The sequence below is a fragment of the Fukomys damarensis genome, unplaced genomic scaffold (genome assembly GCF_012274545.1).
Source record: "Fukomys damarensis isolate Sample0158 unplaced genomic scaffold, DMR_v1.0_HiC HiC_scaffold_36, whole genome shotgun sequence".
Taxonomy (NCBI): Eukaryota; Metazoa; Chordata; class Mammalia; order Rodentia; family Bathyergidae; genus Fukomys; species Fukomys damarensis.
Window position 1 is genome coordinate 11,217,268 of NW_022900948.1, and position 15,130 is coordinate 11,232,397.

A 15,130-nucleotide genomic window follows, 5' to 3' on the forward strand; every position below is an offset into this window, starting at 1 on the left:
TGTCTTCTGGGCCTCGCTGCATGTTGATCTGACACTCACACCTTGATGACCTATCCTTGATGATAAGTCCTTGTGCCACCTCCCACCTTGATGACATCTTGCTGAAGGGCAGATGTCTGTGGAGTGTGACATTCCTCTGATTCTCACTCTGAAACTCCTGAAACAATCATGCTTCACAGATTCCTCTGCCTCACACCTGGATACAGGTCCTGAAGCCTAGATGAAAGCAGCAGCCACCATTCCCTGCCTGGAGACTCTGCCAAAGAAGGAAACGAGGCTTATCTGGCATGACAGGCTCAGCCAGATGAACCTCATTTCCTTTCTGACAGGGTAAGAACTATTCTAATTCTAACAAATTAGCCCCTAGGAATGCCTGAACTCCCACTTCCTAAAAGAACCAAGAGAAAGGGAGCCTGGGTGTGTGCTAGAAATTGGAACAAGAAATATGGTCATCTTTTCATTTCCTGCCCACTCCCTCCCCGTGCACAGCTTGCCTTAGTCAAGAGCAGCAAATTTTCCTTGCAAGGGAAGCTCCACTTACACATCTTATAGAACCTACCTCTCTGGGCACCACAGCCCTGCCTCCAGATATTCATATGTCAGTGATTTGGCACCCAGGCCATCTTCATTCATGGGAAAGACGTAGCATATGGGGGTATCTGGCACTCACCAAATCCACTGTCATAGTTATTGGGCTCTGCCTAGCTCAGACTTGGTTCTGGGTCCTGTGTGAAGTGGAAGGCACAGGCAGCATTTCTCAAGGAAATGGCCAAGCTCAGGAGACTGTCCATGGTGCCCTCCGTCCCTGTACCTCCCTTCCTGGTCAATTGGAGCCCATGATCACATGTGCATGTGAGGGGAGCCAGCCTCCCTCTACCCCAAGGCCACCATTCCAAACACCTTCACTCAAGCGGAGTAGGGGAAATCATGGCCAGTGAAGTCCTGGGTGTCTCTGAAAGAGGAAGAGTCACCCTGATGTCCACAGAAGTTACAGATAGGAACCTGAGAAAACAAAAAAGGAAGGTCCCCAACATTTGGGGGATAGATATATCTGTCAACACAAGAGCTCACAAACCTTTTTAAAAATGCAGTAGATACAACACTTATAATGCTTCTTATGAACAAGGCATATTCAAAGTAATTTGTAATTTTGTGGGGGGAGAGGCCATAGCAGGGATCAAACTCAGAACCTTGGGCTTGCAAGGCAGGTGTAGTGCCACTGAGCTAAATCCCCAGCCAACAATTTGTAATTATTAACTCAGTCTTTTTGGTTGTTGTTGATGGTTGGTTTGTTTTGTTTTTTGGAGACAGGGGTCTCACTATGTAGCCCCAGGTTAACTGTGATCTAGCTATGCAGTCCAACCTCGCTTCAGACTCAATCTTCCTCAGGCTCCCAAGTACTGGGATTACAGGTGTGCACCACTATGCCAGCTCCCCTTATTTTCTTAACAACTATATGAAATAGTTATACCTGTTACACAGATCATGAAACTGAGGCAGAGAAGTCATTTACGGTCACAGAACTAAGAGGCAGCAGCAAGATTTGAACTCAGGCCTTCTGGCTTCTCATAGGAACAGGCCAGGTATGCTGTGCATGCTAGTGTGAACATGTCCTTGGAGAAAGAAGGGTGAACTTACTTTCCACTGTGGTCTTTTAACCTAGACCTTACAGAGTGCAAAGCTCTATGTGACATTTTGATTCAATAAATATATACTTGGTCTTTGCCTCTAGTTCCTGGCACAGAGTTCCTAAAACCTTCACAATCTCCCGAGCAATAGGGGTGTTGAGAATCTTTTGTTCTAATATTTGGTCTTTGACTCTAGTTCCTGATGCAGAGCTCTCAATCCTTCCGCATTTCCTGTGTCAGGAGTATCTTTAGTTCCAGTCAGGTGACTCTTGTGGGCTACTGGGAAAGAGCAAGCTGTGAGTATCAGTTTGGAACTTTTGGCCCTATCCACCATGCTCCAGGAAGGGAAGTAGCTGCAGGTTGCATGGATCAGCAATGGCCAATGAAGTAGCATACCATGCTGACAGGATATAGATGCTTATGTAAATCTAAAGGACAGGGTTGGGACAAGCTGCTAGATAGCTAACACATGGAGGCAACTGAGGCACACTGGGAAAGAGCAGAAGCTTCTCTCCCCTTCCTATGTCCCTCTTCATCTAGCTGTTTATTGGTATCCTTTGTCAAGCCCTGTAATAATAAACCAGTAAGTTTAAATTTATTCCCTAAGTTCTGTGAGCCATCCGAGTAAATTAATTGAATGCTAGGAGGGGGTTGTGGGAACCCCAATCTACAGCCCGTTGATTAGAAGCACGGATCACAAACTACCATTTGTGATTGGTATCCAGTGTGGGGCAATCTTATGGCTGAGCTCTTAGCTTCTGGGTGAGTTATACTAATCCAGCTGGTGCCCACCAACTTGCTTGTTTGTAAGGAGAAATCAGCACACAACTAGTATCAGAAGTGAAGTCTTGAGAATACTAGTGTAAAAAAGAAACACTAGTTTTTCAGAATCTGTAAGACATGCACTATGTCCAAAGTTCCAAAGATAATCTTGTTTAAAGGTCAGAGCTGAATGTGGGCCACCCCTGCTCAAGCCTGGGTTTACCAGAGATCTCCATAGCAGTTACAATGATGGACAGAGACAGCCAGATGGCTTTGGGGTGCCCCTAAGGGGCTGTGCTCTCAGCTCCTGTTTCCTAACTAATCCTCATATTCAAGCTTCATACTAACAGAGCCTACAGCTCCCAGGGGCTGCCGGTTCCACACACTGGTGTCCTCTGTTTTTTTTGGTACCAGGGATCAAACTTGGGTCCTTGCGCTTGCAAGGCAGGCAGCGGAACCACTGAACTAAATCCCCAGCCCATCTGGCCTACTTCTTTAGGAGTGCCAATTCAACCCAACCAGTATGGGAGAGGTGGCTGGTGCCTGACCAGGGCCACCAAGGAGAATGCACTTACTGTCTCAAGTACTTAGGTAACTAAAGCCTTTAGAGCCCTTGGTTAACTTTCTTGGAAAACTTATTTTGGATAATCCTTTTAAGTTGTACCATAAGTTGTACACTCTGAGCTCTGTACTGACCTCATGGCATTTGTTGAAAATAGTAAATGTGACCAAAAACTGGTAGAGAAAATTCTACTTTGAAATGGCACTAGATACCGTGTGGCAAGGACCTGTGAGAGATCAGTCATTGACTTAAATATATCATCTCTCTTAAGCCTTAAAAAAAAATCTCCATGTGCTTCTATTCACATTTACAGGTATGAAAAATGGGGCTCAGACGGGGCAACTTCTGGTTCCAGGGAGGCATGTGTACCCCACTCAACCCTACAGCTACAATATCCTGAGCAAGACAGGCATAGAAGAGGCAGATCCTCCCAGCAGGCAGCCCCAGCTCTGGAACAATCCAAAATCAGAAGAGAAGCCACCCATAGTTACAAAGATAGGGTCATTTATTCATGTTATATTACTGGATTTCACAGGCAAAAATACAGTTTTCTGAACATCAAGGTCAGATACCGCCCTCACCACAGTAAATATACATACTGCATATGCAAAAAATAAAAATACATAGCGTAACAGGTCTTGAGGACATGAAAGTTGTTTCCTGGTTGTATGGGGTACCCCACTCCCAGGACAGTGGTCAACAGAGACCCTGGTCAGGCTAAAAGCCAGTACAGCATTTCCTTTACTCTCCCGTGCCAATTTTGATCTTTTCCAAAGGCCACTTCACATGGGGTCACCAGCAACAGGATGGACAGATACAGAGAAAAGTACAGCATATGACAACTCCATGATAGTAACTCCCAGGAGAAGGAAATGCTCCCTGAACTCTCAGCTCTGGAATTTCCATTGAGGAAACCAGATCCACAGCATTTCATGGGCTGGGCAAATATCCTTGGTTGTGTCTTGAGCTTGGGGTTACCCCCTGAGAGCACTGGAAAGTCAGCAAGTAGGGGGTATAGGTAAAGCAGAATTTCCCTTGGTTTTGAGAATGAACCACATACTCACATGAATGAAAATGTAACAGGAAAAAAAGAAAATGCAGATTTTTTTTAAGAGTGAAGGAAGTAACAAAAAAGTCACCGTTCAGGGCATTTGTTTCCTTTCTTTTAAGGCACTTTGGAAAAGTCAGGATCTAGGCACAAAAAGGCCTCTACATTTCTCAAAACTCTCTGTCAGTGCAGTGTTTTAATAACATCATTATTAAGGCATGGGGAACTGAGGGTGATAATTTCTAACCAATACAAAAACTTCTGGAAAAAAGAACCAAGTCAATATTCAAGATGCTCAAAGCGATAAAGGCACAAGTAGAATTAGGGCCCAGGCATCAGCTCAGCCTCCACACTCAGGGCTGGTGCCCAGGAGAGCAGTAGCTTAGGTCCTGGCTGCCATAGCAAAAGGCTCAACACTAAGATTGGGTAGCTGAATCTTAGGACCTAAGCCCAGGATGGATCTGGGAAAGGCATTTCGTGGTAGGAGTGCCTCCCACCATCTCATCCCAGGTTGCTACACAGCCCCAGGAGAGGTGGGTTTGTGAAGGACCCCTGTGGGTTGGCTTCACAGGGGTGGGAGCACCTGCTAAAACCCTGAAGGGGATGAGAGGCTTTAGGCACCAGAGTTCTCAGTGGGTGTGGGTACAGCTGAAGTTTCTAGATCACTAATTAAAAGGCACAGTCATGCTGGACAATGAATAGTCTGTTTGACCCTGAGTGCCACAGGCAAATTTTAAGGGAACAGGCAAGAGACAAAGGAACTAAATGGGAGAGGAAGAAAGGAGAAAGGCAAGGCAGGGAGGAAGGAGAACCGGTAATACAGGACAGGCCAAGAAGAGTGGCCACAGATGCTCCAGGGAGGCAGTCTCTGCCTAGAACAGAGATTTCCTCCAGCTGGGGAGGCATTAGGGGATGGTAAACAAGCTGACTGCTGTTATTTACAACCCCACAGCCTAGGGCCTTATAGGGTCAGTGGCAGGAGGCTGAGGCCCTCTGCTCTGCCCACCTGGGGATGGTGGGGGAGGTGGAGAGTTCTGCTCAGTTGGCTGAGCCTGGTTCCCAGGTTTCTGTCCCAGGAGTCTGGCAGTATAATGCTGACCAGAAGACCATACCCACATCCAAAGGAGATTTTGCTCTTCATAAAACCTGGCCTGCCAGATAAATCAAGAGGCCCACATGTGGCCATTATAGCATATATATTTTTTTCTCCTAAAAAATGTTCAATCCCCTCCCACATTGAAAACACAATAAAAAAATACAGAGGAAATTCAAGTTTACATAACATGCCCAGAAAAATAAATTGTCCTGACTTAACACTAAACAGCTATGCAAATTTGGATCAACACAAAATCAAGCTAGACCATAATGAGAACTTGATTTGTTTTTTAAAATATAAGCTGCTTGTTAAAAAAAAAATCTTTACATTCAGAAATCAGACAACTTAGAGATAGGCACTGAAAGTGAGAATACCCAGAGCCTTTGCTCTGATGGCTAAAGTTGCCTTGAGATTCATACATAAGCAGGACAAAGGTTCAAGGCTCAAGTTTTAAAATTATTTTGCTATGAAAAGTCACACATAACACAGTGATTGTAATAGTTGTATACCACTGAAAGAGGGTGAGGGAGGGGGACAGAGCATGAAACTTGTTGAAATTTTGTGTTTTTCTGTTAAAACTTTACAACCAAAAAATGTTATACCAACCAATTTCAGCAGCAGTTTCCAATTTTTCATGAAGTAATAAAAATATCACAATTTAAAGCAAAACTCTTATCCATTTCACAATTTAGCATTTCATCAGTGGGACCGAGTCCCAGAGTCACCAATTTTGAGCTGTGCACATTTCTGAGGCTTTGGGTGACACTGTGAACATGTCAATAAGCTCCCAAAGGCTGACAGCTTCTACACTGACAAACACCTTGTACTGTGAAGAAGTCACATGTCAAGCCAAGTTGGAGACAAAATACTCCGCTCCTCCTGGTCATCTGGAAAGGTGTCTGAATGATGAGGGAAGGGACCTATTATTCAGATTGTACAAATGAGAGGGACTAGCCCGACAGACTGACAGAAACACACGGCAGAGGTCCCTGGCTATTTTCAGTCTCTTAGTTATACTAAAATGCTAGCTTGGTGTCCCGACGTCCACTGTGATTTTGGTATATAATTGGTATCTCTCTATGTCCAACACCTGGTAGGTGAGTGAGTTCAAACCATCAGAGTGCATTGTCTCCTTTGTATGTGCAATTCGGGCAAACCTGCAGGGAAAAAGGGAAGAAAAGGCATCAAACAAATGTAAGAAACAACGAAAACATACTTTTCCCACCACCCTCCTTCTCACCTGGCCCCTGCTCACAGACTCAACACCTCCATTTTTCGTAGGGACACAGAGCCCTCTCCACTACCTTGGCCCTGCAGCCTGGCCCATTTTAAAGGGTGAAGAAAGAGGAATATGAACAAACACACCTCTGAGGATTAGGTTCATTTTTCTTGTCTCTTGAGTGGCGGATCATGCGACACCTCCCAACCACAGCATTTGGGCGAGATATAGACATGCCTTTAAAAACTAATCTGCAAAGAATAAAGGGATAAGTCACTATCGCAGAGCTACCATAAGGCTTCAGTGTGACAGCCCAAGCTACCAGACTGCTGTCCCATCCACCATTCTGCTTGCGGTTCTTACTCAACTCAAACTCCAACATCATGCTGGGACCCAGCCCAGAGCAATATTAGATAAAACTCACATTTCTACTCCATGTCATTTCATTCCTGGTTCTGCAGTTTGTGGCACTGACTAGCATATGTCAGGCTGGGAATGTCTGTACTCATAGAACTTACAGTGTGGATGCTTAGATGCAGCCTTCAGAGCCAGCCTGAGGGAAAGGTGGAGTCAGGATGGCACACAAAGAAAAGCAGAGCCAAGTTGTAAGAACAAACAGGTGGCTGGCAAAACAGTTTGGGCAGCCAGGACAGTGTATGCAAAGGTAAAGGAGGGAGGGTAAGGGCAGTGTCCTCAGGTAGCAATGTAAACTTGCAGGTGCTGACAGAAGAATGTGAGGTAGGAAGTGACAGAGGATTCAGCTGAAAAGAAAGGCAAAGGCTAAATCATAAAGCCTTCTCAGAGCACACTGAGAAACAGTGCCAGTGTCAGAAGGACACAAGCACTGGGCTTCCCAAATGACTTTGGCCATGGAGAAGTACCTTTGGTACACAGTTTGGAATGGAGTACACAGAGTAAGACTAGAGGCAGCCTGAATAGGGTAGAGGATGCTGTGTTGGCCCAAGGGAAAGGACTGAGGACCAAAATTGACCAAAATTTGACCAAAATTGAGGCCTTGACAGCACAAATACCAAAGTTAGAAGCAATACTGGCTGATCTAGGCTGACCTAAAAGTTTCTGGCCTTGCCTTCCCCTAGGTGCTGATCTTATGCCTGGCACACAGTTAAGGAGTTGCATAATAAACTTATCTTTGAGAAGGCTGTGTGACACACCACCACCAATCTTTCTAGTCCCACAACCTGTGTGTGTCACTCCTCCCTCTCTGGCCACCTTGACCTTTTAGATCTGTGGAATCTGATCAATCCTGTACACTGCTATAGCAGTCCAGAGTGCTTGAAGAGCTGTGGCTCTGTGCAAGTGGGGGTCCAGGGCTTCAGTGTCCTCCTCAGGAGGCCTGTCTGGCACAGTGCTCTAGGTGCCGTAGATGCTCAATATGTGCATGCTTGATAACCAGTCTGATAATCTAATAGGTTTTCTTTAAAGCTTATATCAAAGACTTGGATCTATGCCAAGTTCTCATACAATGGTAACCTCAAATGACTGGGGCGTTTCTCTGACAGACACTTTTCTGATATGTGGACACTAATTCAGGAATGCTGCATCTGGGTATGTTGTGGCATCAAACACCATTGAGATTAGCTCCCAGAAAGAGGTGTTTCTGATCTGCAGATGGCAGAACTGAAGGTTCCACTGCCAGGCAGAATCAAGCACAATGTGGTTCCAAATGCCCTGGTATGTGGAGGGGGCAGAACAGGCCATGCCATGATGGTTGTAAACCAACTGTATCAATAAAAGTTCATTAGACTATCTTCTTTTGTGTATGGTAAAAATACTCCAAAATAAAAATAAGATAAAGATTCTATGAACAGGGTTAGGATTCTACCCAAGGAAACATTTCACATCAAAAGGTGCCGGGTGTGGTGGCGCATGCCTGTAATCCCAGCACTTGGGAGGCTGAAGCAGGAGGATCGCTGTGAGTTTAAGACCAGCCTGGGCTACATAGTGAGTTCCAGGTCAGTCTCAAATACATAGTGAGACCCTGTCACAAAAAAACTAAAAAAGGAAAATACAGTTAAGATGCTTAAATTTTTACAAAGGATGTAGGTTTACTCTTTAGTACCAAATGGCATGTGGCAAATCAAAGCAATCCCTCTACTTGGTTTCCATTTTACATTTTCTAAAGCTAATTCAAAAATCTCAGAAGTGAATTTTTCTTTTTTTTTTCTTTTTTTTTTTTTGGTACTGGGGATTGAACTCAGGTCCTTGTGCTTGCAAGGCAGGCCACCAAACCGCTGAGCTAAATCCCCGGGCCTAGAAGTGAATTTTTCTAGAGACCCTGGCCCGGCACCTATGGGAACTATAGGAGTACACAGCTAAGGATCCAGGCTGGGTGGAAATGCATTCTTCCTGAGAGTCAATCACTGTGAATAACCAAGCACTGATTCAAAAACTGACAGTGACGCCAGACTGGAAAGAAACAGTTTTAAACTGTGACTATTACCTGTTAAAAATATCATCATCTTCTCCGCCCCAGCCCCAGTAATTATTAGGAAATCCATTGATAGCGAGAAACTGTTGTTTACTTAGAGCAGAGACACCTCCAAAATACTGAACATAAGGTAAGCTGGAGAAAAAAACAGACACAGAGAAACCCATGGTTAGTAAATTTTGACATCCCCAAAATAAAGCTTGCTGCTTTTATTCTCTGGAATCTTCTGATGGGGGCTTATGAGGGTTTTTTGCTTTTATATCACGGTTCAGATTATCTGGGAGAAGACACAGATATCAAAACCCAGGTGCAGTGGTGCATACCTATGATCCCAGGTGCACAGCCTGCTCTGGGAGGCTGATGCAGAGGGCTTAGAAGTTTGAGTCCAGACACGGCTATTTAGTGACTTAGAGACCCTATCTCAAAAAATTTTTAAAAATTTTTTTAAAGGGCTGGGGATGTAGCCCAATGCAAGGGCCTTGGGTTTAATCCCCAGAGTTGCAAAAACATGCATACATATATACATACATATATAGCTCTTTCCAAGAATGCAGTGCTGTTTCTGTGGTTATTTAGAAAAATACTCAGTGACAAGAAGGGGCATAAGCCCAGTTGTTCCACTGTGGCTCAGCCACCTGCTTTCTATGTGCCCTGCTCTTATGAAGACGACCTTATCCAGGAGGTCTTGAATCTATGACCGCATTAGAGTCTCCCAGTGCCCACTTCTGTTGTGCCTCCTTTTTCATCCTGTCCTATCTACCAGTCTGGCTTCCATTCTTGCAAGGATATAATGGCTTGAACATTAACTCTTACAATTGAAGCATAATTCTCAAAATTTGCACATACAGAGTTTCCTTTGAAATTTCTACTTTATCCTGACTTATGAAAATGCATAATGATGAGTCTATTTTTTTTTTTAAGGTACCGGAGATCGAACTTGAGTCCTTGCATTTGTAAGGGAGACGGCAGCACTACTGAGCTAAATCCCCAGCCGATGAATCTATTTTTAACATATTTCCAAGAAGCAAGCATCTGGGTTCTCATCCTTCCATACCTTTTTATATTTCAATATTTTAATGGCTATGAATAGTGAACTCTTGAGGGACACAGAGAAAGCATTGATAGGAAATGTCAAGAATTAGAATGTGCCCCAAAGGCCATACAAAGGTCTTCCTGTAGGTTCTCCAATGCCTTCTTTGGTCTTATGTCAACCCTAAGTGCAGTTCCAAACCACACTTAGACTCTCACTGGACTCCAAAGGAAGTAAAACCCATCACTATAAATAAACTCTAACCGAGACTATGAGAAATCAGCCAAGTCATACAGAACATAGGAAATTAAGACACAATCATTTTAAAGTATATCAGGAATGTGATTGCAAGTATCCATAAACAAAGATCCCTGGGGGCCTGCTTTCATAGATTTAAAAGTAATACATTTGTTCTCATTTTTTTTGTACTGGGGATCAAACTCAAGACCTTGCATTTGCAAGGCAGGAAGCAGAACCACTGAGCTAAATCCCCCGCCCTTAAAGTAATACATTTGTAATTAGGTGACATTGTTTAGGGCCCACCCTTTAACACCTCATGCTACTGCCTATACTTTTAATGTTAGGCTTTACATTAGAGGTAACTAGACCAATAAGGTGCTTTGATAATCAATTTTTTTATAGATACAGATTCTTGGCCACTTCAGTGGAAATACATGCTAAGTTAACAAGATTTGGTTATGCTGTCTGTCGCTTTCTCTTACATATCTGTCCCGCCCCGCAAACCTGACTGGTTCTCTGTAAACTAAGCATAGTGTTGTGGTAAAGAATTGAACTGTCACTTAGGCTACATCCTGGCTTATCATCATGCTACTAAGGAGAAACAAGAGGGGTCAGGGTACAAATCTGTGTATTTCAAAGAGAAGATACACAAAAAGGGAGGGAGCCGAGATTTCTGAAGAGGCTAAATGTGATTTTCCATTCAAATTTTCTCTTTTTAAGATAGCAAGTTTAGCTCCTATATTCTGTATTCATTTCACAGCCCTTTTGCCCCTAGCAATGGAGGGTAGGAAGAAAAAAAAATGAGAAAATGAGTGGTGGAAAGTAGCTGCATCTACGCAATAGGCCTGCTGTCCACACAAACCAAACACACTGGGTTCTCAGCCTAAACTAGAATACTTAACACACAGGATACCTCACATAACAGCTTCCTGAAATTGCAAGTTTATTTAAAGCAAAAGGATGGAAAAGCTTATGTTCTTCAATGGATAGCTACAATCTTAAACTTTTAATGTTAATATAAACATGGATAAATTATGGAACAAAATGCATGCTTATTTACTTTTAATTTTTTTTGATGGGTGAGGCTAAGGATCCAAACCCAAATCCTTAGGCACTCTAGGCAAGCACTCTAATACTAAGCCACACCCCCATCTTAATTTTAAGATAACACAATGGACTAGAAAGCCATGCTCCCCTATGTCAATATACTCTGGATTATGTCCTTACCTCTGAGAATGGGTATCATTGGCCTTTTCACCAAGGGCCCATTGGTGGAAAAGTTTGGGCTCTGTGTTTAAGAAGAACCCTGTGCTCTGTTGGGAACCAGAATCATGTTCCTTGCTCCTTCTTAAAGTGCCAAGGAACATCTCCTGAGACATCTAACCTTAAAAATTGAGTGCAAAGGATTATTCCAATTTGCTCTCCAAACTAAAAGGGGGGAAGGCAAGAGCAGAAAGAAAATCACGCAAATGTTTAAAGATGAGAGCCATCCCAAACCTTAAAAAAGTTTTCTTGTATGGATGTGCAGAGACCACAGGAATTTCTGATTTCCTCTTTCCTTCTCAAAGAATAACTGACTCTGGATTTTTTTTTTTTTTTTTTTTAAGCCATTTCTCAGAGGTGGCCTTCCCACAGAGCTCAGATTCACTCCTGGGCAGAGAAAATGGATTTCCCAGTAAACATGGAAAGGAGCACACATTTACTGCAAACTCTGGCCAAACATCTCTTACCTAAATCCAAACTTGTCCATTGCGACAGAAATATGTCGTGGCTGTGAAAAACACCTGTAGGCATTATGGTCATCCATCGGGATGAGGTCCACATCACTGAACACAAAACAGTTGTAGTCATAGTCCTTTAAGGCCTCTTGAAAGCCAATATTGAGAAGCTTAGCACGATTGAACATACTATCTCCAGCCTGGTGCAGAAACAAAAAAAGTGAAATCAGATACCATAAAGTCTCTGAGTGTGACCACTCGCAGGGACTGGTAACTTGTCTGCTACACATGGTCATTAGTCAACACTTGGGCTTCGTTTTCCTGCCCTTACTTCACAAATCAGTCCTGAGTGTCAATGCTCTAAAGTCAGCAATACCACTTTTAGGAGTCTGCCCTATACAGAAAGTCTTGCACCTGTGTGAATAACTATAAATAATGTTATTCACTACAAGGTGTGCATCACAGATTACAAACATCGACATAAGCATCACTGGGGAACTCATTAAATAAGTCATGGTACAACCATTAAAACAGGATAATAGAGCCGTTAAAAAAACAAGTAAGGAAGCCCTTGAAAGAAAAGGTGAAAAGGGCATTTAAAGATGTGTCACTTGTTATTACATTTACTAGTGATTAAGTTTAGGAAAGACACACAGGAAACTCGTGATGGCTGGATGCCTATGGGACTTTTCATTCTACCCTCTTTATAAGGTTGACTATAGTTTTATTACCACGCTGTGTCCCATGTGTCTGGCACTAAATCAAGTGCCACAGAATTACAGCAAACCCAACTCAATCTCTGCTTCTCATGCTCACACCATAGGGTAGGAAGCAGTTTGATACATATCATGACAGAATAAGGATATATGATAGAAGCAAAGTACCTGCTTTTAGGACGCTGGGCACTAGGGCCCAAAGCATCACGTCTGCTGGTGCAAAGGTACTTCATATTTTATTGACTTATCTTGTTTCTTTTTGGTGTATCCTACTAGAATGTAAGCTTAACTAAGACTGAGGCCTTTTGTTTTTACACTTGATCTTAGCCAAAAGGACGAGCAGCAATGAAGCTTTTTGTTTTTTTATTTACCTAGTGTTCCTCTGTCATGTAATAATAAGAGCTCGATAAGCAGTTGCTGGCTGGCTGGCTAGATGGATGGATGGATGGATGGGTGAATGAATGAATGAACAAATGAACAAACGAACGAACAACTGAACAAAGAAACCGACGGTTGAATTTCAACCTACAATGACAGATGGCAACCACTTCTGGGAAGATCCAAAGCAAGTGTCTTCTTAGGTATTACCACATCGTGGGGGCAGGATCTGCTCTTACCAACACCTACTGCCCTGAGTTAACAGGGATGGCCCTAACTGTGATACTGTCATCCCTCACACCACCACTATGAAGAAGGGAAGGCCTACATTTTGGAATCCTCACTTATTGCTCTTTCCTACATATCTTGGGACCAACAGATCAGGGCCTTTTACTTTGGGAAGAAAGTTTCCCAAAAGGCCTGTAATCCATCCATAACCTCAGAAGTGGAATGTGCAAAATCCTTTCTTTATGCTCCCCAAAGAAGACTTAGAACCCTTATTTCACAAGTCTGCCTGTGTGCGTGTGTGTGTGTGTGTGTGTGTGTGTGTGTGTGTGTGTGTGTGTGTGTGCGCGCACTCAGAAAGCAGATATACCACTGCCACTTGGCCTCAGGTGGATGACTCAGAAACAAACTACCTAAACTAAGATCAGTACCAGGAAGTCAAAAAAAGCAGCCAAGAGAATAGTAAATGAACTAAAGAAATACCTTACATACAAGAGTGCCTTTCTTCAGCCTGTGACAGTTTTCTAACCATGCATGGTGAAAGGAAAAGGCTGCACCCAAAGGCACATGTGTTCTTTGGCTGTCCCGTCAGTTAAGAGTTGATTTGGAACACTGAGTTTGGCTAATTCCACGTAAGTCATGGTTCAAAGAAGTTGAAAGTTTAGAAATTGCATATGAAAACTATGAAGATATTGGAATTATTACTGCAATGACAAACTGTTAATATCCATTGGGGGGTATTGTGTATATCAGACATGGGATAAGTGTTTCTACATGCATGACGTATCAATCATTTGGACAATTTTTTTCATAATCCTTACCCCAACCCAGTCTTACTTTTCCTAACACAAAGCCCCTGACCACTTTTCTAACAAATGAAAGGGAATATTCTCATAATTCATTTTACATTCATGGTGTAGAAGACCCCAAGGATAGTTGGCTACCCTGCTCATGATCATGCCTTTTCTTGGTATGTTCCCCATAAACTGGGGCAGGGGGGGTCTTGGTGGCCATCTCTGTCTGATCTTAGCAAATACCTAAGATTGAATTAAGTAATCTTTCCCTTCTAAGAACTGGAAATTTGGAATCATAAATGAGCCTCGCTGGAGCCAAGTCCCATGAACAATGGCAGCTAGAGGAAAACCAAGCAGACCTACTTCACCCTTGTCCCCAGCTCCTTCAATTTGAGTAACTCGCTCAACTTGAGCGGCTACTGCAAATTCCCCAGTGTCTGAACCACACTTAGAAGTGGTCAGACAATTTTCCAAATCACCCAAACTATACTGTACATCACTACTATCGTCTCTCCTCCCACCTTGAGTTTATCTGTGTGAACCAGGGAGAGGGGAAATGAATAGTACACAATGGCAGACATTATCTACCAAGGCCCCTACAAATACCAGACTGGCAGAAGTGCAGAGAAAGAAATTATACAGTCCTCTTCCTGCCTTGGGATTCCAGAAAAGCAAAACATTTTTGAGGCTTCTGTGGATGAATTGCTTTGACTAACTTTTCCTAAAAAGCAGAAACGCCTATGAGGTCCCATCCCACCTTCTCTAACAGAAAGTGCTCATCCTTTCCATCTTATTCCTCATTCCCATCTTGCTCCTCCTCTACAGGCATATTCACTGCAGTGATGGTGAACCTTTTAGAGACTGAGCGCCCAAATTGCAACCCAAAACTCGCTTATTAATCACAAAGTACCAACACAGCAATTAAACCTGAATACTGAGGTTTCAACTTAGAATAAACAACTGTTACTGATGCTCGGCTGTTGGGGGAACTTGGCCTGCATGCTTACAGAGAAAGGTTTGCAGGCCCACTGTGGCACAAGTGCCACAGGTTCGTCACCAGTGATATACCACATCTGTTACTTCGTTCACGCAAGGACATATATCAAGCATCTACTGTCAGGCCATATTAAATAATCATGACAGATACACATGTTTATCCCAGGAAAGTCCACTTCTTCACTACTCAGCTAGGTGAGATTGGGCAAATCACACTTCCTAAGCCTCAGTTTCTTATTTTATGTCATGAGAATGATACCCACTGGGTT

General features: G+C 43.2%; 1 protein-coding gene across 1 annotated transcript in view; it reads right to left on the reverse strand.

The window, feature by feature from the left end:
• Positions 1–4,326: 4,326 nt before the first annotated feature.
• Positions 4,327–15,130, reverse strand: part of B4galt1 (beta-1,4-galactosyltransferase 1) — a gene marked incomplete at its 5' end in the record, with an annotated part of 46,920 nt that continues 36,116 nt past the window's right edge. Inside the window, 4 exons of the mRNA XM_010619428.2 lie at positions 4,327–6,253; positions 6,462–6,566; positions 8,777–8,899; positions 11,765–11,952. Coding sequence (XP_010617730.1) covers positions 6,121–6,253; positions 6,462–6,566; positions 8,777–8,899; positions 11,765–11,952 — 549 coding nt within the window. The remainder of the gene's footprint in view (positions 6,254–6,461; positions 6,567–8,776; positions 8,900–11,764; positions 11,953–15,130) is intronic.